Source organism: Nyctereutes procyonoides, unplaced genomic scaffold (genome assembly GCF_905146905.1).
Source record: "Nyctereutes procyonoides isolate TBG_1078 unplaced genomic scaffold, NYPRO_anot_genome, whole genome shotgun sequence".
In the NCBI taxonomy this organism is placed as follows: domain Eukaryota; kingdom Metazoa; phylum Chordata; class Mammalia; order Carnivora; family Canidae; genus Nyctereutes; species Nyctereutes procyonoides.
Window position 1 is genome coordinate 24,860,197 of NW_026575024.1, and position 25,762 is coordinate 24,885,958.

The following is a 25,762-nucleotide window of genomic DNA, read 5'->3' on the forward strand; positions in this document are numbered from 1 at the left end:
AGTACTTCTCTGTCTCTCATGATTTTCTGCCTCTGGAGACAGGACCAGGGGTTAGGGGCTGGGGATGGGGCTGGGAGCTACAATTAGAATGACAGAGGGACTCCTGGGTGGCTCAGCAGTTAAGTGCCTGCCTTCATGCCCAAGGCATAATCCCAGAGTCCCAGGATTGAGTCCCATGTCTGGCTCCCTGCGTGGTGCCTGCTTCTCCCTCTGCCTGTGTCTCTGCCTCTCTCTGTGTGTGTCTCTCATGAATGAATAAATAAAATCTTAAAAAAAAAAAAACCAAACCAATTAGAATGACAGAAATTGCTGGACTTTTATAAGCCCTGGAGGGGTATCTGGTCCTGATTTTAACCCTGAGCTCTTTAGAATGAGGGATACTTGGGGTGCCTGGTTGGCTTAATCAGTAGAACATGTCAACTCTTAATCTCAGGGTTGTGAGTTCAAGCCTCACATTGGGCGTAGAGCTTACTTTAAAAAAAAAAAAGAATCTGGGGTAATTGATGCTTTTGCCTATAGCTTTGCCCTTGGTCATCATTGCTGGGGCAACAGGAAACTGTTCCACACCTCCTCTGGCATGTGCGGGAAATATATCAACTCCAGAAGACAGGGACATCTGCCTTAGTCATTGTTCTATCCCCAGGACCTCATGTGGCACCTGGCATAGTAGGTGCTCAGGAAACATTTGTGGGGAAAAAAGAGAGGGAAAAAGGGAGGAAAGAAAGGAGAGAGGAAGGAAAAAAAAAAAGAAAGAAGTAACTTTAAAAGAGTCTTCCAGAATTCCAGAAAGCAAACCGTCTCTCCTTCAGCCGGGTGAAGAAGATGCACTTTTGGGGAGCTGTTACTGTTCATTTTTAAAACTTCCATCAAATGACTCCAAAATTCAATTCCCTCTTGAATGTTTTTCTTTTTTCATTTTCATCATTCTCTGTCTTTTTAACACTCACTGTTGAGTTTCCCGTTTGGAGCGGTTGATTGAATTGTGGCTCTGGGGACTTGCAACAGTCATTTCAGACACTTAGAGTTCCAATCACGCCGCCGCCACGCCAGCCCCCGCTTTAGCGCCAGAGAAACCATCTCTTATGAGAGCCGATTATATCTTTACAGCCCAGAACACCATGCTCTAAAACATGGGCTGTAAAAATTCTCTGTGACTAATGTATATCCAATGAAAATATAAAAATGCCTATTTAATGGGAAAAGGGCTGATTGGAAAGATCCACATGCTGGTGAAGTTCCGTGGCTGACATCACACAGGGCCCAGAAAAGGCTGGGAGCTCACCTGCCCAGGAGCCAGACTGTCTAATCCCTCAGGGCTCATGTAGGCTCCCCAGTCCTCCTGCCAAATGGAGTGTCAGCCTGGGGACGCAGCCAGAGGGAGGCACGGCAATAGAGTACCTCCTGTGTGCCAGGCACTGTGCTAGGCACAATCTCATGGAATCCTGAGAACAACTTTGTGAGGTGAGATTTATTATACCCTTTTGCAGAAGGGGCTTCCTGTGGGATCACAAAGGATGAAAGGGAGTTAGTTGGCGGTGAGGAGGGGGCAGTCCTAGAAAGGAATTACATGAAGAGGGAACAGCATGTGCAAAGGCAAAAGGCAGTAAATAGAATAAAAGCAGTTTGGTATTGCTGAAGCAGGAAGAGAGGAAGGATGAGGCTGGAGGTGTGAGCAGGAGTCAAGTCACACAGAGTTCAGTGGACCTTGCTGAGTGGGGAAGAGACTGGGAGGTGCTAGCCAGGGGATGAAGCCTGGAGGGGTGTGTCATGGAGGAAAAGTCAGCAGGGATGGGTGACTGATTGGATGCCCAGGGAGGCAGAGGGGAGGAGAGGACCCAAGGATGGCACCCAGATTCCAGTGTCCAGGGCTGATGGTGGGGCTGCCTCTGACTCGGGGACCCACAGGAGGCACAGGTCAGGGGAAGGATGTTGCATTGCTCTGTGTTCATAGTGCTTGCAAGGCCCAAGGCATGAGCCCAGGATGAGGGCGTCTGCCTCCAAGGGCTCTGGGCCCAGCTGTCAGTTGTCAGTTTCGTCCTTAAAGCCACAGGGCACAGGAACTCACCTAGGACAGTGTGGGTGGGAGGCTGCAAATGAGCAGCCACAGGCTTCATATGTCCTACACACGAGTTCAGGTTGGCCTACACGGTGTTTTGTTTTGTTTTGTTTTAATTTTATTTATTCATGAGAGACAGAGAGAGAGAGAGGCAGAGACACAGACAGAGGGAGAAGCAGGCTTCATGTAGGGAGCCAGGTATGGGCCTCGATCCTGGGTCTCTAGGATCACACCCTGAGCCAAAGGCAGACACCCAACCGTTGAGCCACCTAGGCGTCCCTACACGGTGTTTTAAAAAGCTTTGAAGTCAGGATGCCCGGGTGGCTCAGCGGTTGAGCGTCTGCCTTTGGCTCAGGTCGTGAGCCCAGGGTCCCAGGATCCAGTTCCACATCAGGCTCTCTGTGGGGAGCCTGCTTCTCCCTCTGCCTGTGTCTTTGTGCCTCTCATGAAGAAATAAGTAAAATCTTAAAAAAATAATAATAACAAAGTAAAAAATATGTTCACTTAAAAATGCAAATCTCTGGGGGCGCCTGGGTGGCTCAGTCAGTTGAGTTGATTTTGGCTAAGGTTATGATCTCAGGGTTGTGACATAGAGCCCCACGTTGGGGTCCTTGCTCAGAGTGGAGTCTGTTTAGTATTCTTTCTCTTTTTCTACCCCTTCTCCTCTCCCCTGCTCTTGTGCACATGTGCTCTCTCTCTCATAGATAAATAAATCTTTAAAAGAAAATACAAATCTCTGGCTTCCTTTGAAAATTCAGAAGATCCGATAAGATGGATTAGAGAAGAACTAATGGTGAGAAGTAGCTAAAGAAGTGGGGACACCTGGGTGGCTCAATGGTTGGGTGTCTGCCTTCGGCTCAGGGCCTGATCCCGGGATCCAGGATTGAGTCCCATGTCGGGCTCCCTGCATGGAGCCTGCTTCTCCCTCTGCCTATGTCTCAGCCTTTCTCTCTGTGTCCTCATGAATAAGTAAATCAATCTTAAAAAAAAAAAGAAGAAGTGGTTGCCCCCTCCAATACGTGCACTCCCATTTCCCACAGTCCCACCCTTCCCTACTGTCTCACAGAACCCAAAAGGTAAGGCGTTCTCTTGTCAGTTATCATTGCACTTGCACTGTATCCCACACCTCTGTCAAATACAGGGTAGTTTCGGAGAGTCAGGGTTTTTTTTTTCTTGTTTGTTTGTTTTTTGTTTTTTTTGTTTGTTTTTTTAGGGTTGTTTTTCAAGCAAAACAGGAAAGCATCTATCTTGGTAGATGCCAAGACAAGTCCCTTGCATTTATTTATTGATTTATTTTAAAGATTTTATTTATTCATGAGAGACAAAGAGAGAGAGAGAGAGTCAGAGACACAGGCAGAGGGAGAAGCAGGCTCCATGCAGGGAGCCTGACGTGGGACTCGATCCCAGGTCTCCAGGATCACGCCCTGGGCTGAAGGTGGCACTAAACCGCTGAGCCACCCAGGCTGCCCAGTCCCTTGCATTTAATGTGCAAAACAAGTCCATGTCAAAAGCTTAGCCCACATCAGCCCTCTGATTCACAAGAGTCACTGGCAATCCTAATCTGGAGGGAAATACAAGATGGAGAGAGAGAGAGATCAGACAAGGAAGGTGACACAAGATGTGCCAGGGGAGAGACTTTTAAGGAGAGAATGATCAGTAACATTTAAGTTGAAGTTGAGCCAAGTAAGGCACTAAGCATTTGTGACACACAAGTACACAAAAGGCCACGCATGTGTCCACACACAAAGAATGCACATGGACACACATGCGTACATGCGTGAAGGCACATGGACACCTGCACTCACACACAAAGACATGTGTCTGCCCAGGCGCAGGCATATAGGCACATGTGTGTTCAGAGCCGCGTGAATCCATGCACCCTCCCAGGGAGCCATGCTCACACCTAATGAAGCCTTGCCAGTTCCAAACCAGCAACTCATAACTAAATAAATATGATAAACACTTCCCCTCCAGATGGTTCTGCACACACACCCACTCCTCCCGCTCGGAGGGATGGCACATTCTATGCCAATAAATCCTCCTGTTTGAAAACATTTGCCTTCTTAATTGGCCCGTTTATGGGTAAAATATGTTTCTGGGTAGTGCTTTGCCAGAATGGGACATTGAAATCCCCACTCGCCCGGGGCTCAGCCCAGACACTTAGGGCTGCTGGCACCAGAGAGGTCTCACCTGATCCATCAACAGAGGCAAGACCCGAGGGCAAAGGGTCTCAGGACTCTCTGTGGCTTTTTCCTTCCTGTGTCCCAGTGTTTTTCCTCTAGGTGCACATTTTTTTAGCTTACTGCATGCAACATTATCTATGGTCCTTGGAGGAATCCTGCTCCACACTCTGCCTCTCTCTGGCAGCATGTCTGCGAGGTGTGACAACTGTGATAACCCCCCTCATAGGTTGAACGCTGGCCCCCTAAAAGCCCTGCCCACATCCAAATCCCTGGAACCTTTGGATATGATCTTATTTAGGAAAGGGATCTTTGCAGATGTAATTAAACTAAGAATCTTAAGATGATATCATCCTGAGGGCACCTGGGTGGCTCAGTGGTTGAGCCTCTGGCTTTGGCTCAAGTGGTGATCCCAGGGTCCTGGGATCGAGTCCTAGATCAGGGTCCCCACAGGGAGCCTGCTTCTCCTTCCGCCTATGTCTCTGCCTCTCTCTGTGTGTCTCTCATGAACAAATAAATAAAATCTTTAAAAAAGATGATCTCATCCTGGATTACCCAGGTGGACCCTCAGTTCAATGACAAGCATATTTAGAAGAGACAGAAGAAGACACCCACAGAGGAGAAGATGATATGAAGGCAGAGCAGACCCTGGAGGCTACACACCACAGAATGCCAAGGTTTGCCGGCAAACTAGGCAAAGGAGCACTCTCCCCAGGAGGCCCTACTAATATCTGGAGTTTGGATTTTTTGCCTGAATGGTGAGAAATTCCTATTTGAAGCCATTCAGTTTGTGGTTATTTTTGTTGCAGCAGCCCCAGGAAATTAATGTGCTTCCTCTTTTACATGGAGTATGATGACACAGAACCGGGACTCACATTTTCATTTGCTCTTTACTCTGACACTTCATGGTTTCCAAAGGAGATTAGAGATGGAGAAACTGAGGCCCAGAAAGGAGCCAGGTGTCACGTGGGGGCAAAGCAAGAACCAGAACCCAGGATGCTGACCCTTCTTAGGTTGCACCCCCAGCAGTTTCTTCTTCAGGAGCCAAGTGGGCAGATGCATGGTAAAGGACAGCCTTGGGGTGAGGTTCTCTGTCAGGATCCCATTTTGGGGTCACTGAGAGAGGACAGGAAAGAGAGCCCCTTGGGGATCCCTTTTTTCTCTGCTCGAAGATGAGTCCAGGATGAGTAAATCATCAACATACCTCACAGCCACTTTCCACTGGACACTGGGGATATGGCAAGTATCATAGCAACCTCTCCTTCTGCATGTGCACCCCCACCTGGGGAGATGGGTGATGACATCTGTTCTCCCCTTGCTCAGGTGGCAGAGTAAGGCCAGAGAGACAAAGCCACATACCAGGTCACCTGGTTGGTAACCAGCAGAGCTGGGATTTGAATTCAGGTCTGTCTGCTTCAAATGCCACTTGGCCGTGTCACTTCACAGGTAAGAGACCCAGGGCACTTTCTAGGGGCTGGGGAGAGAGCAGCCAGACCACCAGGAGCAGAGGGAGGCCGTGTCTTCTCTTTCCTCTCTCACCCATAACGAACTGGTATATGCCTCAGTGGTCCCAATGTGCCCAGGTCAGAGTGGGTAGACATGTGAATCACCTACTGTGTGACTTTGGCCGAGTCACTCCCCACTCTGAGCCTCCCTTTTCTCATCTGTGCAATAGGGTATATAATAAATCCACTCCTGGGACACCTGGGTGGCTCAGTGGTTGAGCATCTGCCTTTGGCTCAGGGCGTGATCCTGGATTCCCAGGATCGAGTCCCACATTGGCTCCCGGCATGGAGCCTGCTTCTCCCTCTGCTTATGTTTTTGCCTCTCTCAGTGTCTCTCATGAATAAATAAAATCTTTAAAAAATAACAGTAATAATAACAGCCACTCCTAAAGGTTTTTGTGAGGACTAACAGAAAGAAAACCCAGAAAGCTTTTAGTAACATGCTTAGCATCCAATAAGCGCTCAATAAATGCTGACTGGCATAAAAGTCAGCTTAGAGGCCATTTGAGAGAGAGCATATAGCCTCTGGTCATGGAAGATCACTTTATGACCAAAGTGAGGCCAGGATGTCAGGCTCTGGCCCTGCCTCTGTGCTCACCACAAGAATTCCTCCCACACATATCCTCTGCTTATGGCTCAGCCCAACTGCCCGTCTGAGAGTTGAGAGGTGCCCAAGAGAGAAGTGCATGGCCGGGGATGAGGAGAAAGCAGAGAAGGGTAGAGCAGGTTCCCCTGACACTCCGCCCACCTTTCCTGGAGGTATGCAGTAGGTGCTCAGAATAGGCAGCTTCAGTGATACCCTCTTCCCTCTTCACAGGAACATCATCTAGATTTATAACCAGTGACAGGTAAGGGTTCAGTCTGGCTAATAGGAACAGAAACTACATCTTTTTTTTTTTTTTGTAAAGATTTTATTTATTTGACAGAGAGAGAGAGAGAGAAAGAAAGTACAAGCAAGGGGAGCAGGAGAGGGAAAAGCAGGCTCTCCACTGAGCAGAGAGCTTGGCACAGGGCTTGATCCCAGGACCCTGGGATCATGACCTGAGCCAAAGACAGATGCTTAACTGACTGAGCCACCCAAGCACTCCCAGAAACTAGATCAGTAACATTAATCAAGAGGGGTTGGCTAAGGTTCAATGTGGACAGAAAAGGAAAGTGGCAATATTGTCACGGTACCAGGTCCATTGAAGTCTTCCTGTTCTGCAGAAATAAGGATCACGTGCAGTCCCCATGCAGATCAAACATCTACTCTTTTTGTTTTTTTTTTAATTTTATTTTTAAGTACTCTTTATACCAAGTATGGGGCTTGAACTCACAACCCCGAGACCAAGAGTCACATACAGCCAGGTGCCCCTAAAAAACTACATGTAATGAGCTTCCCTACAAGATCTCATTTGATTAATGATTTTGTTACAAAAAAGAAAAAAAAAAAACCTGTCCTGGTCCAACTATTCTTTTCATCAATTAATTCATTTATTCAACTGGCAACTATTGAGCCTACTACATGCAGGCACACAGTGGTGCTGGACACAGGAATACAACAGCCACAGGCCTCCTGGAATTGGGGTATGGAAGGAGAGATGGACATTGTACAAATGAATGTAAAGTCTCCACTGATAAGAGTGAGGCAGGGAGCAATGAGGATATATAACCCAGGAGCCAAGGGTGGGCAAGCGAGCAGGTGGAAGAAGGGCCTTGGGCTTGCTCTTAAAGACAATAGGCAGCGGGAGTGACAATGTGTAGCCTCGATATTAAAAGATCCCCCTGACTGCTGAATGGAGAATGGTTTGTGGGGAGTCAGGAAGACAGGAGGGAGGCCAATGAGGAGGTTGTGACAAGTGAGCAAGGCTGATGGCTTAGATAGAGACAGGGGAAGCTTCATGGGTGTGCGACCTGTGTAATTGCACAGGGCCCTCACTCAGAAGGGCTCCACTTGGTTTAATAGTCTGTTGTCAGCGTCTTGAAGTTCTTAATAGTTTTTTAACAAGGGGCCCTGCGTTTTCATTTTGCACTGGCCTCCACAAATTACATAGCAGGCCCTGACCAAAGCAGGGACAGTATGTTCCTTAAATACTCGAAGTCATAACAGATCTTTTTCCACTCATATGCTGGAGCCAGCTTGTACTAGTTCTGAGAGCCAACTGTTCAGTTTTAAGGAATTATGTTGTCCTGTGGTATTTTTAAATTGGCCGCGCTGTGAGTTTTTACACCATGGGAATCAGCAAACATTGCAAGTCAGCGTCTTTTTTTCTGAAGACGGGTTTTCATAGTGTTTCCCAGAGTGGGTCCACTGCCCACCTTGGGACTTAAAAATGTAGTTTCTAGGCACCCCTCCCCAGACCTGCTGGGTCACCTGCTGGGTGATGCTGGGGGGGGGGGTCCCCTGAGGCAGGAGTGGCACGCAGGAAGACCCTAGACAACCAGCCCACAAGCTTCACAAAAGGAAAAACCGGTTTGGGGAGATTGAGAGAGGAAACTGGCCAGGGTGTGGGGGTGGTAGTTCACCTAGAGAACAGAAGGACAGCATTTGGGGGGCTCTGTGTCCTTGGGGCCCCAGGTCCAGGTCGCCTTAAGTTCCCAGATTGGGACCCACCCCTACCTGTACATGTGGGGCCCACACCCAAGGGGGAGATATCACCCAACGTGCTGCCCTCCTTTGCCAGAGTCTGGGGCAAGGGCAGGGACCTCCAACAGAGAGATCTTCCTAGAGGATGAGGGAGGAGCGCACCCGCCCAGCAACTCCCCCTCCCAGGGCCCCAAACAAATAAGGTGCTCAGGAAGTAAGACCTTATTACCATCTTATTACCACCGTTGCTGCCCTAAGGGCCCCACCTCAAGGCTGGCTTGTCCTTCTCCGACACCTCTCCTGACCCCCCGGCCCTAGAGGGAGCTTGGACACACCACGCATCTCTCCCACCTAGTCCGACGGCCTCCTGCAGCCTCTTATCAGGGGAACCCCTCAGGCAGGCGGGGGTGTGGAGGGGTGGGGGGGTCCGAGGGGGGATGGGGGGTGGGTGGGAATGGCAAGACGGGGAGGGGATTCTAAGCACACACACACACACACACACCCGCCCCCTTTCGCCTCTCGCTCTGGGGTGCAGACCACCCGGGAAGAGCCCATCCTCCCCGGGGGTTCCAGAGAAGCGCAGGGTCTCACTCCCTGGGAGATGGCGCCACCTACAGACCCCTGGGAGCGTTGCGGCCCCTCAAATCCGGGAGGAGCAGGGATCCCACACTTTTTAGGGGCCTGGGGTTGTCCTCCGTCACTGCACCACAGCATCACATTGCCTCCCATTGTCCCCGTACCTGGAAGGAGCCGTGCAGCGTTCCCCACGTTCCCCAAAATGTTCTGCAGACCCCACACCCTGGTCAAGAAGTTAGGGAGATGTCCCTTGGAGATTCTCCACGTATAATTTGCCCCTGCTGTCTGACTTAACTCTTCAGTTCCCACAATGAACATTGAGACCCGTGGAAAGTTATTCTTTTTAGGCCTCAGTTTCCTAATCTGCAGAATGGGGGTGAGGATGTTGCACTAGAAGAGATTATCTCAAAGGCTGGGGGAATTCACAGATTTGAATGAGAAAGAGAATCATGTGGATGCCTGTTTAAAATGCGAGTTCCAGGGGATCCCTTCCTTGGTGGCTCAGCAGTTTGGCGCCTGCCTTCGGCCCAGGACATGATCCTGGAGTTCCTGGATCAAGTCCCACGTCAGGCTCCTTGCATGGAGCCTGCTTCTCCCTCTGCCTGTGTCTCTGCCTCTCTCTCTCTCTCTCTCTCTCTGTCTCTCTCTCTCTCTCTGTCTCTCATAAATAAATGAATAAAATCTTTAAAAATAAATAAATAAATAAATAAATAAATAAATAAATAAATAAATATAAATAAAATGCAAGTTCCAGGGCCCCATCCCCCAAGCAATTCTGATCTATGCAGGAATCTGCCTGTTGAATCAGTCCCCAGAAAATTCCTGTGCAGATGTTCTGCAAACCGCAGGATAGAACAAGGCTTCCAGGAGGATGGAAAAGCAGACTGGAGCCTCCCAGATCCTGCTAGGAGGGCAGAAGCTGTGGTTCTATCCTGAGGGCAGTAGAAGCCACTTTTTTATTTTATTATTTTTAAAAAAGATTCTTTATTTATTTATTTTGAGAGAGAGAGAGTAAGAGAGCAGGACAGGGAGGAGCTGAAGGAGAGGGAAAAGCAGACTCTGCTGAATGGGTAGCCTGATGCAGGACTGGATCCCAGGACCCTGGGATCATGACCTGAGCTGAAGGCAGCTGTTTAACCTACTGAGCAGTCAGGTGCCCCAAAGCCACTGAGTTTTTAAATGAGAGTGACAGGGCAGCCTGGGTGGCTCAGCCGTTTAGCACCGCCTTCAGCCCAGGGCCTGATCCTGGAGACCTGGGATCGAGTCCCACGTCGGGCTCCCTGCATGGAGCCTGCTTCTCCTTCTGCCTCTCTCTCTCTCTGTGTGTCTCTCATGAATAAATAAATAAAATCCTTAAAAAAAAATAAATGGGTGTGACAGCTCTTTAGAAAGATTACTCTAGCTCTGGCTACTATGAAGGATTGGGGCCCTGGGGAGGTAAGGTGGGTGGCAGAGAGACCATGGAGGTTACTGCTGAGCCTGCTGAGTTGATATTTAATGGTGTCCTGGACCAGGTGGTGGCAAAGGACCGTGATGAAGTTTTGGAATATAGGTGAGGTTTGGTGGGGTGAGGTCCGGAGCCAATGACCAAGAAAGAATTCTTGAGACGCCTTTGATGCAAAATAGTGGTTTTATTAAAGTACAGGGACAGGACCCGTACACAGGAAAAGTTGCTGCCGGGGGCCTGTGAGGGGTGGCTGGTTATATACCTGGGAGTTGAGAGGGGTTTGAGGATAGCAGACTCTCTAAGGAATTTTGGAATCCAGGTTCCCAGGACCCTGATGGGAAAAGGTCACTTGTTACCATCTAATGAAACCTGAGTCATGAGACCCTTCAGATGTTTATTGGTGGGCCATGTGCTTGGGGGATGACTGCCAACATGTATCTTGGGGGGTTTAGAGATACAGGAAATTTCTTTAAAAAAAAAAAAGATTTTATTTATTTATTCATGAGAGACACAAGAGAGAGAGGTAGAGACACAGGCAGAGGGAGAAGCAGGCTCCATGCAGGAAGCCCGACCTGGGACTAGATCCCAGGTCTCCAGGATCACACCCTGGGCTGAAGGCAGGCGCTAAACCGCTGAGCCACCGGGGCTGCCCTAAAGGAATTTTTTTAGATGTTAAAGTAGACTTACAGAATCTTGGGGGTCGGGCTAAGATTACCTTTTGCCCTAAGCAAAGTATGAACATCGAGACAGTTGAGTCTATAAAGGAATGTCACTCTGCCTGTTTCAAGGACTTGTCAGTATGCTTTGTCCTCAGCTAGTCCTCTGTTCCCCCATGAGACCAGAAGGTGGGGGGACAGGCTTCAAAGGTAAATCCTTTAACTTTTTTTTTTTCCTTTAACTCCTTTGAAATACAGGAAGAAAACATTGAAATTTCTGATTATTTTTTATACCAGCTTTTTAAAATCTCAAGGGGTTGTATATGTATTATGTATACAATATATTAGTATAGTGGTACATATATAATTTATTAATGTAAATATTTATATTTTATATAACATATAGAGAAAAGGGAATACAGATGATAGATGGATGATGATAGATAGATAGATGATAGATAGAACATGTATCCAAAAGAACTTTCTGGACAGGGTGGGGCTGGAGATGAGTTAATTTAATTCCTGGCACATAGTAAATAAACACTCTGTTAGCTATCTTCACAGATTGTATGTTCCAGAGATAGGCCCAATGATACCTTCTGTCCTCCACGGTCTTTTAGAACTAGCCTTGCCGGGGATCCCTGGGTGGCACAGCGGTTTAGCCCCTGCCAAAGGGCGTGATCCTGAAGCCCCGGGATCGAGTCCCACGTGGGGCTTCCTGTATGGAGCCTGCTTCTCCCTCTGCGTGTGTCTCCACCTCTCTCTGTCTCTATGAATAAATAAAATCTTTAAAAAAAAAAAAGAGGTGGAATCTAGGGATGCCTGACTGGCTCAGTTGGAAGAGCATGTGACTCTTGATCTCTGGGTTGTGAGTTTGAACCCCATGCAGGGTGTAGAGATTACTTAAATAAATAAGAGAGAGAAAGAGGGGGAGAGAAAGGGTTGCCTGAATGGCTCAGAGGGTGGGTGTCTGCCTTTGGCTCAGGTCATGATCCCAGTGTCCTGGGACTGAGTCCTGCATCGGGCTTCTCTCTCTGCCTATGTCTCTCATGAATAAAGAAATAAAACTTAAAAAAAAAAAAAGGAGAGATGGAATCTAATACCCCTCCCCTTGAACCTAGGTGGATCTGCAACTCACTTATAACCAATAAAATGCAGTGAAGTGGCTCTGCATGACTTGTAAGGCAAGGTCATAGAGTAATGCACCTGCCTCACCCTGGCTGGGGCAATCACCTGTAGAGTACACTGAAGCTCCCGGGCTGGGAGGAAGCCTAAGCCACATGGAAAGGGCATGTGCTCCTCCCAACAGTTCCAGCAGAGGTCCCACCAATAACCAGCGTCAACCACCGCCACATATACCAAAGGACTGAAGAGGCCTCCAGAGGATTCGAGTCATTGAAATAATTACCAGCCTTCAGGTCTTTGCAGGGGAGACCCCAGTCATCATGGAACAGAGATAAGGGGTTCCTATTGGGCCCTTTCTAAATTTCTGACCATAGAATCTGTAAGCATAATGAAATAGTTGCTTTTCACAGCTAAGTTTCAGGATGGTTTATTATGTAACAAAAGATAAGCAGAACTGCCATTGTTACGTACCATGGTATCTCTGTCCACACTTTCTGTGAGGGAACCAAGTGTCCCCCTACATAGCTGCCCAAGCTGACTTAGGGAGAGAAGGAAACAGAGGTAGTATCAGTGAGATGGCTTAGGGGCAAAATAGGTAGGGCCTCAGAGTGGGAGGGCAAAACAGCCCCAGAGGGATCCCACCTTCAAAAGCCCCTTGCAGGGTAGCTCGGGTGGCTCAGTGGTTTGGCGCCGCCTTCAGCCCAGGGTGTGATCCTGGAGACCCGCCCGGGATCGAGTCCCACGTCGGGCTCCCTGCATGGATCCTGCTTCTCCTTCTGCCTGTGTCTCTGCCGCTCTCTTTCTCTGTCTCTCATGAATAAATAAATTAAAAAAAAAAAAAGCCCCTTGCAGAAGGAGCCAGACTTCCTGGTGGTTCTGACACCACCGCTCCCTTTCAGATAACATTGGATGATTCTAGATCCTCTGGCCTGGGGCAGCCCCGGTGGTGCAGCGGTTTGGCACTGCCTGCAACCCAGGGATCCTGGAGACACGGGATCGAGTCCCATGTCGGGCTCCCTGCATGGATCCTGCTTCTCGAGTCCCACGTCGGGCTCCATGCATGGATCCTGCTTCTCCCTCTGCCTGGGTCTCTGCTACTCTCTCTCTCTCTGCATCTCTATGAATAAATAAATAAAATCTTTAAAAGAAAAAAAAAGATCCTCTGGCCTGTGGCTTTTTTGCTCTCAGCAGGAAGATTCTCAAGAGAACAGGCTTTCTCTATGGGTCCAAGCATGTGGTCACATTCAGAGTTGGTACCTTCTGAGGGAGACAGGGAAAAGACTCTCTGACCCTGCCCCTACCCCACCATTGTGGCAAGGAAGGGCTGTGGGGGCAGGGAGAGGGCATAGGTAGGGGTTGGATTCTTGTGGCTCTGCTGCTCCCCAGCTCTGTGACCTTGGGCAAGTCACTTTATCCCACCGAGCCTGGGTTTTCTTAGCTATATTTTTTTTAATAATTTTTTTAAATTTATTTATGATAGTCACACACAGAGAGAGAGAGAGGCAGAGACACAGGCAGAGGGAGAAGCAAGCTCCATGCACCGGGAGCCCGACGTGGGACTCGATCCCAGGTCTCCAGGATCGCGCCCTGGGCCAAAGGCAGGCACCAAACCGCTGCGCCACCCAGGGATCCCTTTCTTAGCTATAAAATAGGACAATGTGTGGTCCTACCCTGAAATGGTTCTTGTGTGGATAAAATAAGATGAAGCCGATTAAGTGCTTGCTCTTAGTAAATACCTCCTTAATACTTGTCATTCTTTTAGGCTGTTGTTCTTATTGAAAACCAACAAGTCCAGGCAAGTAACATCACTGAGTAAGGCAACATTTTTCTGCTCTAAGAGGGGAGACCTTTCCCTTCTGTGTCGCCCTGGAGTTGTTCTGTGGGAATTGAGGCCCAGTATAGCCAGAGCCTCACGGATGTCTAGCCTGGGATCAGTGCAGTCTTGGCTGTGGAACCCAAAGGTCTGTGCTTCTACCCCAGTTCCACCTATTGTCCACCTGTTGTCTGAGCAAGTCCAGGATGCAGCTTAGCAGGAAGAAGGAAACAAGGAAGGTGTTTCTGCAGAACCAGGTACCCAGGGCAGATAGGAAGAGACCTGGGTAGGGAGACAGGGTGGTTGAGTTCATGTCTTGGCTCTGCCAATATTTCCTATGGGACTTGAAGTACTTTGGCACCTTTGTTTCCCTATCTATAATTCATTTCATAAATACTTTTAAAAAAGATTAATTTATTTTATTTTATTATTTTAAAAAAAGTTTATTTATTTATTTGACAGAGAGAACCAAGAGCACAAGTGAGGGGATTGGCAGAGGGAGTGGTAGAAGCAGGCTCCATGCCAAGCAGGGAGCCCGACTCTGGGCCTGATTCCAGGATTCTGTGATCATGACCCCAAGATGAATGCAGATGCCCAATGACTAAGCCACCCAGGCACCCCTTATTTATTTTAGAGAAGGGGAGAGAGAGAGAGAATGAGTGTGAGCAGGGGAAGGAGTGGAGGGAGAGGGAGAGAATCCTAAGCAGACTCTGCATTGAGTGCAGATTCTGACATGGGACTCTATCCCAGGACCTTGAGGTCATGACCTCACCCAAAATCAAGAGTTGGACGTTTAGGGGCGCCTGGGTAGCTCAGTGGTTGAGCATCTGCCTTTGGCTCAGGGCATGATCCTGGGGTCCCAGGATCTAGTCCCACATCGGGCTCCCTGCATGGAGCCTGCTTCTCCCTCTGCCTCTCTCTCTGTCTCTCTCTGTCTCTGTCTCTCTCTCTCTCTCTGTGTCTCTCATGGATAAATAAATAAAATCTTAAAAAAAAAAAAGAGTTGGACGCTTAGCTGATTGAGCCACCCAGGGCCTATCATTTCATAAATATATAACTGAAGTGTCATTGACCATCTGAGGCCCACCAGGAAGCCCAGGGTGGCCTCTAGGCCTTTGTGCACACCGTTGAAAACTACCCTAACTCCTGTCTTTCACATTGTTTCCCTTACTGAGTTCTCCACACCCCTCAATCTTTGCTAAGACAGGGCTTCCTCTCACAAGCCCTCCTGGGGTAGGTACCCTCTTCCCATTGGGTTTCACTACATTGATTATTCATCCTGTTGTGGAAATGATGATGAAGAGGATGATGGCCTAATTTTCCTATCAAACCATGAGCTAGCACAAAGATACCCAAAATATAGTTGTTGAATGATTTGCATGGAACAAGAAATTCATCGGCTTCTTTCTGTCACTTACTAGCAGTGGGACCCAAAGGTTCCCTAAAGCCTCAGTTTTCACATCTAGCAAGTGGGGCTTATAATACCTGGGCTTCCCACCTCTACCTCGCAGAGCTCTCTAAACCTTGCTGTGTGCTTTACAGGCCATGACCTCACAGCTGTATGAGGCAGCCAGTGGGTTGAATAGTGTCCCCCAAAATTCATGTCCACCTGGAACCTCACAATGTGACCTTATTTGGAAATAGGATTTATGCAGATATAATTAAAGTATGGGTCAAGAAGAGATCATATTGGGGATGCCCTCCTGCATGGAGCCTGCTTCTCCCTCTGCCTGTGTCTCTGCGTCTCTCTCTCTGTCTCTCATGAATAAATAAATAAAATCTTAAAGATAAATAATTTTTTTAAAAAAAGAGAAGAGATCATATTGAATTAGGGTGAGCCCTAACAATGACGAGTGTCCTTATAAGAGGCAGGAAAGGACACACAGAGATATAGAGAGGAGAGCCATGAGAAGCCAAGGCACAGACTAGAGTGATGTAGCTACAAGCCAATGAATGCTTAGGAGCTACCTGAAACTGGAAAAGATGAGGAAGGATCCTCCCTAGGGCCTCTTAGGGCAGTGTGGCTCTGCTGATTTTGGACTTCAGACCTCCTTAACTGTGAGAGAATAGATTTCTATTGTTTTAACGCACTTGGCTGGCGGTCATTTATTATGGCTGCACTAGAAAATGAAAACAGGGGTGTTAGTACCTGCACATTACAGATGAGAAACAGGCTAAGGCGCTGAAGTCACCTCCCGAGGCTCACACAGTCCCTGTGCTACAGAGGCAGGATCTGAACCTTGTATGCCAGGCTCCAGAGCCTTGTGCTCTTGGCATCTGCATCCTGGCCTGCTGCTGCCCACACACCAGCCCACTGTCCAGTGTCCACTTGAAAGATGCAGGGTTTTACCCCATGGTGCTGCTGCTTCTATAATTGTCACCCTCACTTTCCTGAGGGAAGTGGGAGGCAGCCTAAAAAGCTTCGTCCCTCCCACTCCTCTGGCCCCAAAACTATTGCCTGAGCAGCTGATTTTCTTTCCTTTTTTTCCCCTACCCCGCCTGTCTCCCTGCCTTCCCTGTCTGATTCACTGTCATGCTCCAGATCCCAGTCTGGCCCCAGCCTACCCCACAGCTCTTCTAGAGCAAGCTCCTCCCCCAGTCAAAGCCAACTGAGGTATTCCTTGCCTCCCTGCCTTCTTGTCTCCCCTGGCATGCTTCCCTTGGTCTAGAATGCTCCATCCATCACAGGCACATATAAACAATTCACCCCTTCTCAAAGCCAGGCTCAAGTTCCCCATCCTCCACCACACCCAGTCAACAGCACTCTCCCCTCTGACCAGACGCATGCTTTCCCACAAACATCCTTGAATATCTGACCTGTGCCAAGTAGATCTAGGGGTGAGGAAATGGTGACCTCACTATCTCGTAAGAGTGGGGAGTCCTAACAAGAGTATGGGTAGCGGAAAGGAGAGGAGGAAGCAGAAAATCCCTGCAGGAAGGAGGAAGGCTGTGCCCAGGAGAGGAAGGCCCGGAGACTAACAGCGAAAAGCCTAAGGAGCCTGGTGATAGTGTAAAGGCTGGGAGGGGGATCCCTGGGTGGCTCAGTGGTTTAGCACCTGCCTTTGGCCCAGGGAGTGATCCTGGAGTCCCGGGATCAAGTGCCACATCAGGTTCCCTTCATGGAGCCTGCTTCTGCCTCTGCCTGTGATTCTGCTTCTCTCTCTCTCTGTATCTCTCATGAATAAATAAATAAAAATCTTAAAAAAAAAAAAAGGAATCTAGCCTGTTTGGGTTGTAAAAAAATAATAATAAACAAATAAAGGCTGGGAGGCAGACAGCACATGTTGTAGGAGACAGGACATTCTGTCTAACGGTATCGGGGAGACGTGGAGAGAAGTGAAGATGGGGGCCAGCTCATGGAAGGTTCATGTAAACCATTCTGAGGTCTTGATCCTGTCCGCCTTAGTGTTCCAGAGTATAGCTCCAGCACCCCTACATCAGAATCATCCAAGGAGTTTGTTAAAATGCAAATTCTTAGATCCCACCCAGTTCAGGGGATGGGACCCAGGACGCTGAACTTTCAACAAGCTCCCTGGGTAATTCCAACACACCTTAGTTTTCCAACCACAGAAGAGAAGGGTGGAGGGGACACCTAGGTGGCTCAGTGGTTGAGTGTCTGCCTTCGGCTCAGGTCGTGATCCTGGGGTCCTGGGATCAAGTCCTGCATCGGGCTCCACACAGGGAGACTGCTTCTCCCTCTGCCTGTGTCTCTGCCTCTCATGAATGAATAAATAAAATCTTAAAAAAAAAAAAAGAGAGAGACAAGGGTGGATGCAGACTGAAGGATTTGAAAGGAATACATCATGAGCTGACCTGCTTTTTAGAAGAAATGGGTAGAGCTAATCTCTGTCATTTTCAGGGTCTGTCTCTGTGGTAGACACTTGGTGCCACCTAACTCAGCAACCATCTCCTCTTCTTCCTTCCTAAAAGACTGTAATGGGCTCAGAGAAGGGAGGCTCCACCCCCAGCCCAAGGGGAGAATACTGATTGGAACTTTTTATATAGTCTCCGCTTTCCCAGACTCCTTTACAGCAAGAAACAACCATGCAATAGTTTTGGCCATGAAATATAGGGACAGCTTGTGTGGAGTCTTCGGGGAAAGGTTTGCCTCCTGTTAACACGGGCAAGGTGAAAGAAAATCTGGCTATGCTGATCCTCCTGCTTCTAGATCCTTGGTGTGTGATGAAAGGCCATCTAATGACCATGGGTAGCGAGCCCAATAAGGAAAAGCTAATGTATGGAGGGTAGCAGAGCAGAAGGATGCAAACATCCTGTCTTTTTTTTTTTTTTTTAAGATTTTATTTATTTATTCATGAGAGACACAGAGAGAGAGGCAGAGACATAGGCAGAGAGAGAAGCAGGCTCCATGCAGGGAGCCTGATGCAGAACTCAATCCCGGGACCCTGGGGTCATGCCCTAAGCCAAAGGCAGACGCTTAACCCCTGAGCCACCCAGGCGTCCCAAGATCTTGGTTCCTGAGGACAAGGTTGAGCCACTGTCTCCAACCCAGACTCCCCTGATGCCCTCACCACTTCCATTCCACCTTCCACCAACCCAAGACTTCTTGTCCTGAGACTATTAGAATGTGAACACTTCAAGGGCAGGGACTTGTCTGTTGCATGCACTCGCAGCATCTTGAACAGTGCCTGGCACACAGCAGGTGCTCAGTAAATATTTGTAGAGTAAGTTTTGAACAGATAAGTAGATGACTTTACTGTTTATACCAGTCAATTGAATCATCTGTAGCTTATAGTCAAGGAATCCTGACATTGTAACTTCTCTCTCCAGCCTGAGAACCCTGTGAACAGGAAAGAGCATTACTGAACATGACAACCTGCAGCCTGGCACAAGGCCCACATGTAAGAGGAATAAACGGCTCTTTCTCAGAGAAGCCCCAGACATTGCCCTGAACCTGGGTTCAGGCCTGCCAGAGCTGGATGGTTGGGCCTGTGAGTTTTTCTCATCTAGACTTGGGGTGAGAAGCCTCTGAGGCAACTGATGAGAAGAGCTTAAGAATGTCCACTCTAGATCCCCCACACCAAATGATGCCCAGGGGCTACCCCCCAATTGCCACCTGAAACGGTGGATGCTGATAGCAAGTGTTGCCACTAGATTCTTCTTGAGGTAGAAAGAACTTCTGAGAATAGCCAGACCCAACCTCCACACAATCATGAGTTTTCAAGCCACGGTGGTCAAGCCTAATCCTGCGTGTGGCAGCCCGGGGAGATGAGAAATGAGGAGTGAAGCACTGGGCATCAGCAACTTCACAGACAGGACCTGCACTGATCTGGTCCCACCTCCTTGTTTCATAGCTAGGAAAAGGAGATCCAGGGAAAGTTGGCAACTTGCCCCACCGTGCCCAGTGAGCAATGGCAGGGTTTTCATTATGAATTCAGGGTGATTTTCATCCTTTTTGGGGAAGAGGGGCAGAGGGAGAAGGAGAGAAAATCCCAAGCAGGCTCCACGCCCAGTGGCTTGGAGCCCAAATCCAGAGTTGGCAGCTCAACTGACTGAGCCACCCGGGTACCCCAAGGTGATTTCAATCTTGAGAGGTTTAGGGATGGGCATTTAAGAAAGGATCCTCTCAAATTCTGCCAATTGGCATGCAGAATTAAGAACAAATATTCATAGACCCACTTTTCTGAAGAAGGTCCACAGTGTTCGTCAGATTCTCCAGGGGGTATAAGACTAAAGAAAAGTAGAGAGAGTGGAAAAGGCTGCGCCAAGGTCACAGGGTGAGTCATAGCAGACCTGAGACTACCACTTGTGTCCTAGATTGTTAGTCACTGCCCTATACTTTCTCTCTCTGGGAAAGGCCATTTTCTTCAGTGCACCAATGTACCAGATCGGTTCAGTAAACCAATGTACCGGGTGGGCCTAGTCAGTAGGAAGACCATGGTTTCCAGTAGGTGGAGGCTCTGTTGTCCCATGGACACTGCCAGAGAAGAACCAGGGAAGACCTGTAACTGCATAAGAACCACTCATTCCTAAACTGTGCCCACAGGGTCCCCAAGTAAGACGAAGGCCACAGATCCATGACCTCCAGAACTTAAAAAAACATTTCCAGTAAGATGCACTCTGTTCTTCAGTTCCAATTGTTGATGTACATCATGCTCAAGTCTTGTATATGTTTCCACAGACTCCACTGGACACCATCTAGCCTTGAAAAAGTCAGCTCCCGAAGAAAAGGACAGATTGACTGAACACAACAGCAAAGTATGAAAATTAATTGAGATATTTAATAGACAGTGCAAACCATAATTTCATCTGAATATAAATGTATGCACATGTTTCCAATGAGTTATCTATCAGTTATCACAAACAGCAACAAGGACCTTAGAGCTATGTTAGAAAAATGTATAGCTGGGATTTAACTCTACAATCTCACTTGCTCTCAAGAGAACACCATCCATTTCAAATTAGTGTCACAAACTCCAAAAAGACCAGGGGAGTAGGAGTGAGGGGTAGGCAGAGTGGTAAACACAAGGGCAAGTACACAGGTGATGGACAGAAATACAGTTCTCAAGGAAACCAAAGTCAGATGCATTATTACAGCTAAGGACAAGGAAAAGCCTATGGCTTTTAAAAAACTTTTCTGCCAGTACCATACAAGTCTTACAAAGAGATGTGCGACAAGTCAACTGACTTAAAAGGACAGAGGCTACATTTTCAGATCATTTCAATTGTGAACGGTCGACCCTTTCCATTGAGGTTCAGCAGTGGAGTTAGCGTAGTCCAGAAGCTCAATGTTGGATTTGCAAATACAGTTTATTTTACAGAAATTCAACATTATAAACAGCAGGCACCTCCCATCCCACCCGCCCGCCCCCCTCCCCCCTCCCCATCCCGCTGGGTGCAGACCATGCTATGCAGAGAGTGAGCAGTGATGCGGCCCTACTGCTTTGGAGGGGGATTCAGGAGTGATGGAACCTGCCTGCACCATGTCCTGCCTGCCCCACACACGCACACGCCTGCCCACTGCACAGGCCACCAGAGTCTGTCTGGGCCCAGCCCGCACTGGACCAGTTACATGGATCCAGCCCAGTTCTCCAATTCCTTCATGTCATCCTCTTCCTCTTCCTTCTTCTTGGCTGTGTGAAAAGAGAAAAGGCTATTTAGAAGGGCTGGTTACAGTGCTCTCAACACATCTGGCTGGGTGCCAGGGCTGTCTATAAAACAGCCCTGCCCTTGCACCCAGCCTCCTCACCAGGCTATCAGCAGACCTTTTCTCTGTGCCTGAAAGCTGCAACACAAAACTCCAGATAACAGGCAACACACGTTCCCCAGCACCTCACCTCCACCCGCATCGGGGCCAGACAAAACAAGGATTCTACAGAGAGCCCATCAGAATTCTGGGAAGGCTTCAGTCCCAGGGCATTTGAGAAGGGGGACATCAGGGAGAACCCCAGAGAGCTAATCCTTGCCAGCATTCCCTTCACCTCAAGTGGCTTTTTTTTTTTAAGATATTATTTATTTATTCACAAGAAACACAAAGAGAGAGGCAGAGACACAGGCAGAGGGAGAAGCAGGCTCCACGCAGGGAGCCCGAAGCGGGTCTCGATCCCAGGTCCCCAGGATCACATCCTGAGCCGAAGGCAGGCGCTCAACTGCCGAGCCACCCAGGGATCCCACCTCAAGTGGCTTGAACCACCTCTCCACACCCACAGGTGCCCCTTAAACAGTGTTTGGACCCCCTTTGCCTGAACCCACCATAGGCTGCTGACTCAACTTGAGGGGCCATTTCCTCTTGATTCATGGGAGGCTAGGAGGACTACAGCCTCGTTACACTGCTCCCCAGGCTCTCTCTCCACACTGAATCAAACTTTGGTACCTTTTATTTCTTTTTTAAAAAGATTTTATTTTTTCATTTGAGAGAGAGAGAGCACAACAAGCATGGGGCACAGCAGGCAGAGGGAGAAGCAGGCTCCCACTGAGCAGGGAGCCCACCGTGGGGCTCGACCCCAGGACCCTGGGATCATGACCTGAGCTGAAGGCAGATGTTTACTGACTGAGCCACCCAGGCGCCCCGGTACCTTTAGTAGAAGTGTGGTGAGGGATACTTCTACCCGAGGGTGAAATAATGACAAGGAAGTGGAAAGAAGGAGCAGACAGAAGAAAATGAAAGTTTGATAGAACCAGGCATCTAAAAAAGCCAGAGATGTTTCTTTCCCACAGTGGCTGCCTCTGAGGCTCCACGTTTTTACAGGGGTGCACAGCACAGGGTATTAGACAGGAACCAAGAGCTGGTCCTGGAATTAAACTCTCACACCTTCTCCCAGGGCCTAAAACTTTTTCTTATTTGGTGACATAGGAAAAATCATTCTGGAATAGTGGTTCCTAACTGGGGTGATCCCCCCACACCCTGCAGGGGACATCTGGCAGTATCTGGAGACATTTTTGGTTGTCACAACTTGGGGAAGACAGAGCCCAGGAGTGCTACGTAAATATCTCTAGTGCATAAAACAACCCCCACCCCCAACCCAAAGAATCACCTGGCTGTGTCAATAGTGCTGAGGTTAAAGAACTCTTCTATAGAGAAACTAGGAAAAGACAGGTGATGATGTCTCTGTGGCCGTCAAAACAGATCTTCTGTGATTCTGAATCCTGGGCAGACTCAGGACCCAAACTGAGGCCAACCAACCTCAAGATTACCCACTACATGGCACTAGGGGTATGTCATGACTGGGTAAGAAGTACTCACTGGGTTTTGATGGTAAGGTTATAGAGGGAACATTTGGTAGAGGGACTGTTTCGGGTCCACTGATTTCCAGCAAATTCTTGTCTAGTTCTTCCTGTTCTAGTTCTTCTAATTCTGCCATGAGTTCATCCTGGTAAAGGAAACACAAGAGTGAGAGGGATGTTCCTGGGCATTGTACTCCCTGCAGAGGTCCTTCTTTCTTGGTAACTTAAGAACTCCAGGTCCATACTCTGTGACCCAAACTCTAAACACAGTTCTACTGGTGAACATAATACACTATCAAGCAGTTAGAGTCTATATTCAGTATCTTACGCTAGTTGTCAGCATTTTGAGAGGAGGGACTATATCTTTTCATTCTTCTTTCTTTATCTCAGAACTGGGCACACTCAGTGAATATTCAGGAATATTTGCTGAATTGAAATGAACTTGACTAGTCCATCAAATTTCAGTCTAAAACCGTGAAAACCCTGGTACTGGGAACCAAGTATAAGACCCACAAGGCTGTTTTCTCAGCCTTATGGTAGGAATCAGCACAAAGAATTGGGTTCAGTGGAGAGAACCTGACCTTCAGCAGACTCAAATTTTTTTTTTCTTTTTTTTTCAGCAGACTCAAATTAACACAGAATGAAACACCTTCAACAGGGCCTGTTATTGTAATTTAAAACCCTAAAAGACTCAAAATCTCAACTGCTATAGTAGAAACTGCTAGGAGGCCAAGTTTCAGATGAACCCCTCACGGGTCAGATATAAATGCTCCTTCCTGGGCTTCATCTTCACCTCAAATCAGTTGCCCAAGGGCAAATCCCATAAAGTTCTCCAAAAAATGGTCACCTCAGCTGCCACTGCTCTCAGCCCAGAGTCCACCATGAAATATGTAAATTAATTATTTATTGAAACCAATCAATGACTTAAACCAGCTGAAGAGTCCCTATGAAGGTCCCTTTACTCAACCTAAGCTTCTATCTCAAAGAGTGAAAGCCATCTCTCAAAATCCAGAATTAGGGAGAGCTAATACTATGCCCTATTTAAGTCCCAGTCTCTGGAAGGATGAAAACTGGTGATTTCTAAACCACACACATTCTGCCACAGAGCCTGCAACAGCACATTAAAGGACGGCCTGGCCCGGGTGTCATTTGTGAGGCTTGTGTGAACTGCATGAAACCACTCACCTCATCAAACTCTTCTCCAAATCCTACAGGTTTTGAAATAGCTGTTGAAATCTCCTCTGCAAGTTCTTGCTGGTCAGCAATGTCCTGCATTAATTCATCAACTTTATCGATGTCCCTTTAAATGAAATGGACAAATGTCATACTGGACAGTCTGTGTAAAAAGTGCCTTTGAGGCAGGAACAGAAACCCTATTGCACACAATCTGCTTCCTAGCCCTACTTCTTTAATTATTTCCTATGAGGAATTTTTTTTTCCCTATGAGGAATTATTTTTTTTGTCTTTATTATCTTCTTCCCCCTTTTATTTTTTTTAAATATTTTATTTATTTATTAGAGAGAGAGAGAGCAGGGGGAGGGGTAGAGGGAGAAGCAGGCTCCCCTCTCAGCAGGGAGAGGGATGTGGGGCTCAATTCCAGGACCCTGGGATCATGACCTGAGCTGAAGGCAGATGCTTAACTGACTGAGCCACCCCAGGTCCCCTTCCTCCCCTTTTTAGAAGAGAATCACAGAATCAAAAGGATGGAGTATTCTTAGGCATAATCTAGTCCAACATCCTAAGAAAATAAAGCTTATTAGTAAAGTTAGATGCCACATTCATGATTTCTCATGTAAGCTAGTAATAAATATGTCATATGAGACTACAGAACTTTAACTCCTGGGCCAATAGCTCTTCTTCAAGCTCAAGGGCAACTCTGTAACTCTGTACAGGAAGAGATAAAATCACAAATCACAAAATATAGTTGTGTCACTTGAGAAGGTCCTTCCCATCTACTCAAATCCACTTATGGCTCCTTCACTAGGCCCCCAAAGAAAGGCAAACATGCAGAATTACTTTCTATCTACTGTCATTCTTATAAACACACAATTAATCAGTTTAATATATACACATATACTTCAAAGCATGCGCAGTGGGTTACGGAGATATGCTCTGTGCTAGGCACCTTAGCTCTGTGCTAGAAGAACACAGAAATGGAGCAGACAGGGACCTAGCTTAGGAAACTCCGTCCAATGACCATCCACCTCCCCTCTCTGGGACATAACTTCTACCATGATAATCAGAGGCCTGGGTGAGAAGACTTTCTAAAGACTTTACTGGCTAGAAACTCTGCTCATCACAAGAATCCTAAATTACTTAGAAATATTGTTCCATTCCATGAGATCTTTTTCTTCTTTTTTTTAAGTGGCTCTACACTGGGTTCAAGCCAATGACCCTGAGATCAAGACCTGAATTGAGATCAAGAGCTGCATGCTTAACTAACTGAGCCACCCAGGAGCCCCAAGATCTGCCTCTTTAGGCAACAGGGTACATAACCCATTTTATTTTATTTTACTTATTTTTTTAAAGATTTTATTTATTTATTCATGATACACACACACACACACACACACTCACAGAGAGAGAGAGAGAGAGAGAGAGAGAGAGAGAGAGAGAGAGAGGGGCAGCGACACAGGCAGAGGGAGAAGCAGGCTCCACGCTGGGAGCCTGACGCGGGACTCGATCCTGGGACTCCAGGATTGTGCCCTGGGCCAAAGGCAGGCGCTAAACCGCTGAGGCACCCAGGGATCCCCCATAACCCATTTTAAAAGCACTGGGTGTTAGGGGCACCTGGGTGGCTCTGACAGTTTAGTGTCTGCCTTCAGCTCAGGTCGATCCAGGGATTGAGCCCCATGTCAGGTTCCCTGCTCGGCGGGGAGTCTGCTTCTCCCTCTCTCTCTCCCCACTCATGTCTCTCTCTCTCTCAAATAAATAAATCAATCCTTAAAAAATTTTAAAAAAAAGCAGTGGCTGTTATAAGTAACTGATGAATCATTGAACACTACATCTGAAACTAGTATGTACTGTATGTTGGCTAATTGATTTTAAATAAAAAATAAAAGGAGTTCCAAAACAGAATGCAAATTAAAACAAACTCAGGTGTTTGAATAGATAAATCAAAGGGTCGCCCAAGGCCATGCCCTGGAATTGAGGCAT

General features: G+C 47.7%; 1 protein-coding gene across 1 annotated transcript in view; it reads right to left on the reverse strand.

The window, feature by feature from the left end:
• Window positions 1–20,746: 20,746 nt before the first annotated feature.
• CHMP4B (charged multivesicular body protein 4B) overlaps window positions 20,747–25,762 on the reverse strand; it is a 54,368-nt gene continuing 49,352 nt past the window's right edge. The window contains exons 3-5 of the mRNA XM_055307475.1: window positions 23,792–23,906; window positions 22,626–22,752; window positions 20,747–21,015 (exon numbers count right to left, since the gene is read on the reverse strand). Of these exons, the coding sequence (XP_055163450.1) occupies window positions 20,951–21,015; window positions 22,626–22,752; window positions 23,792–23,906 (307 nt within the window). The 3' untranslated portion in view covers window positions 20,747–20,950. The remainder of the gene's footprint in view (window positions 21,016–22,625; window positions 22,753–23,791; window positions 23,907–25,762) is intronic.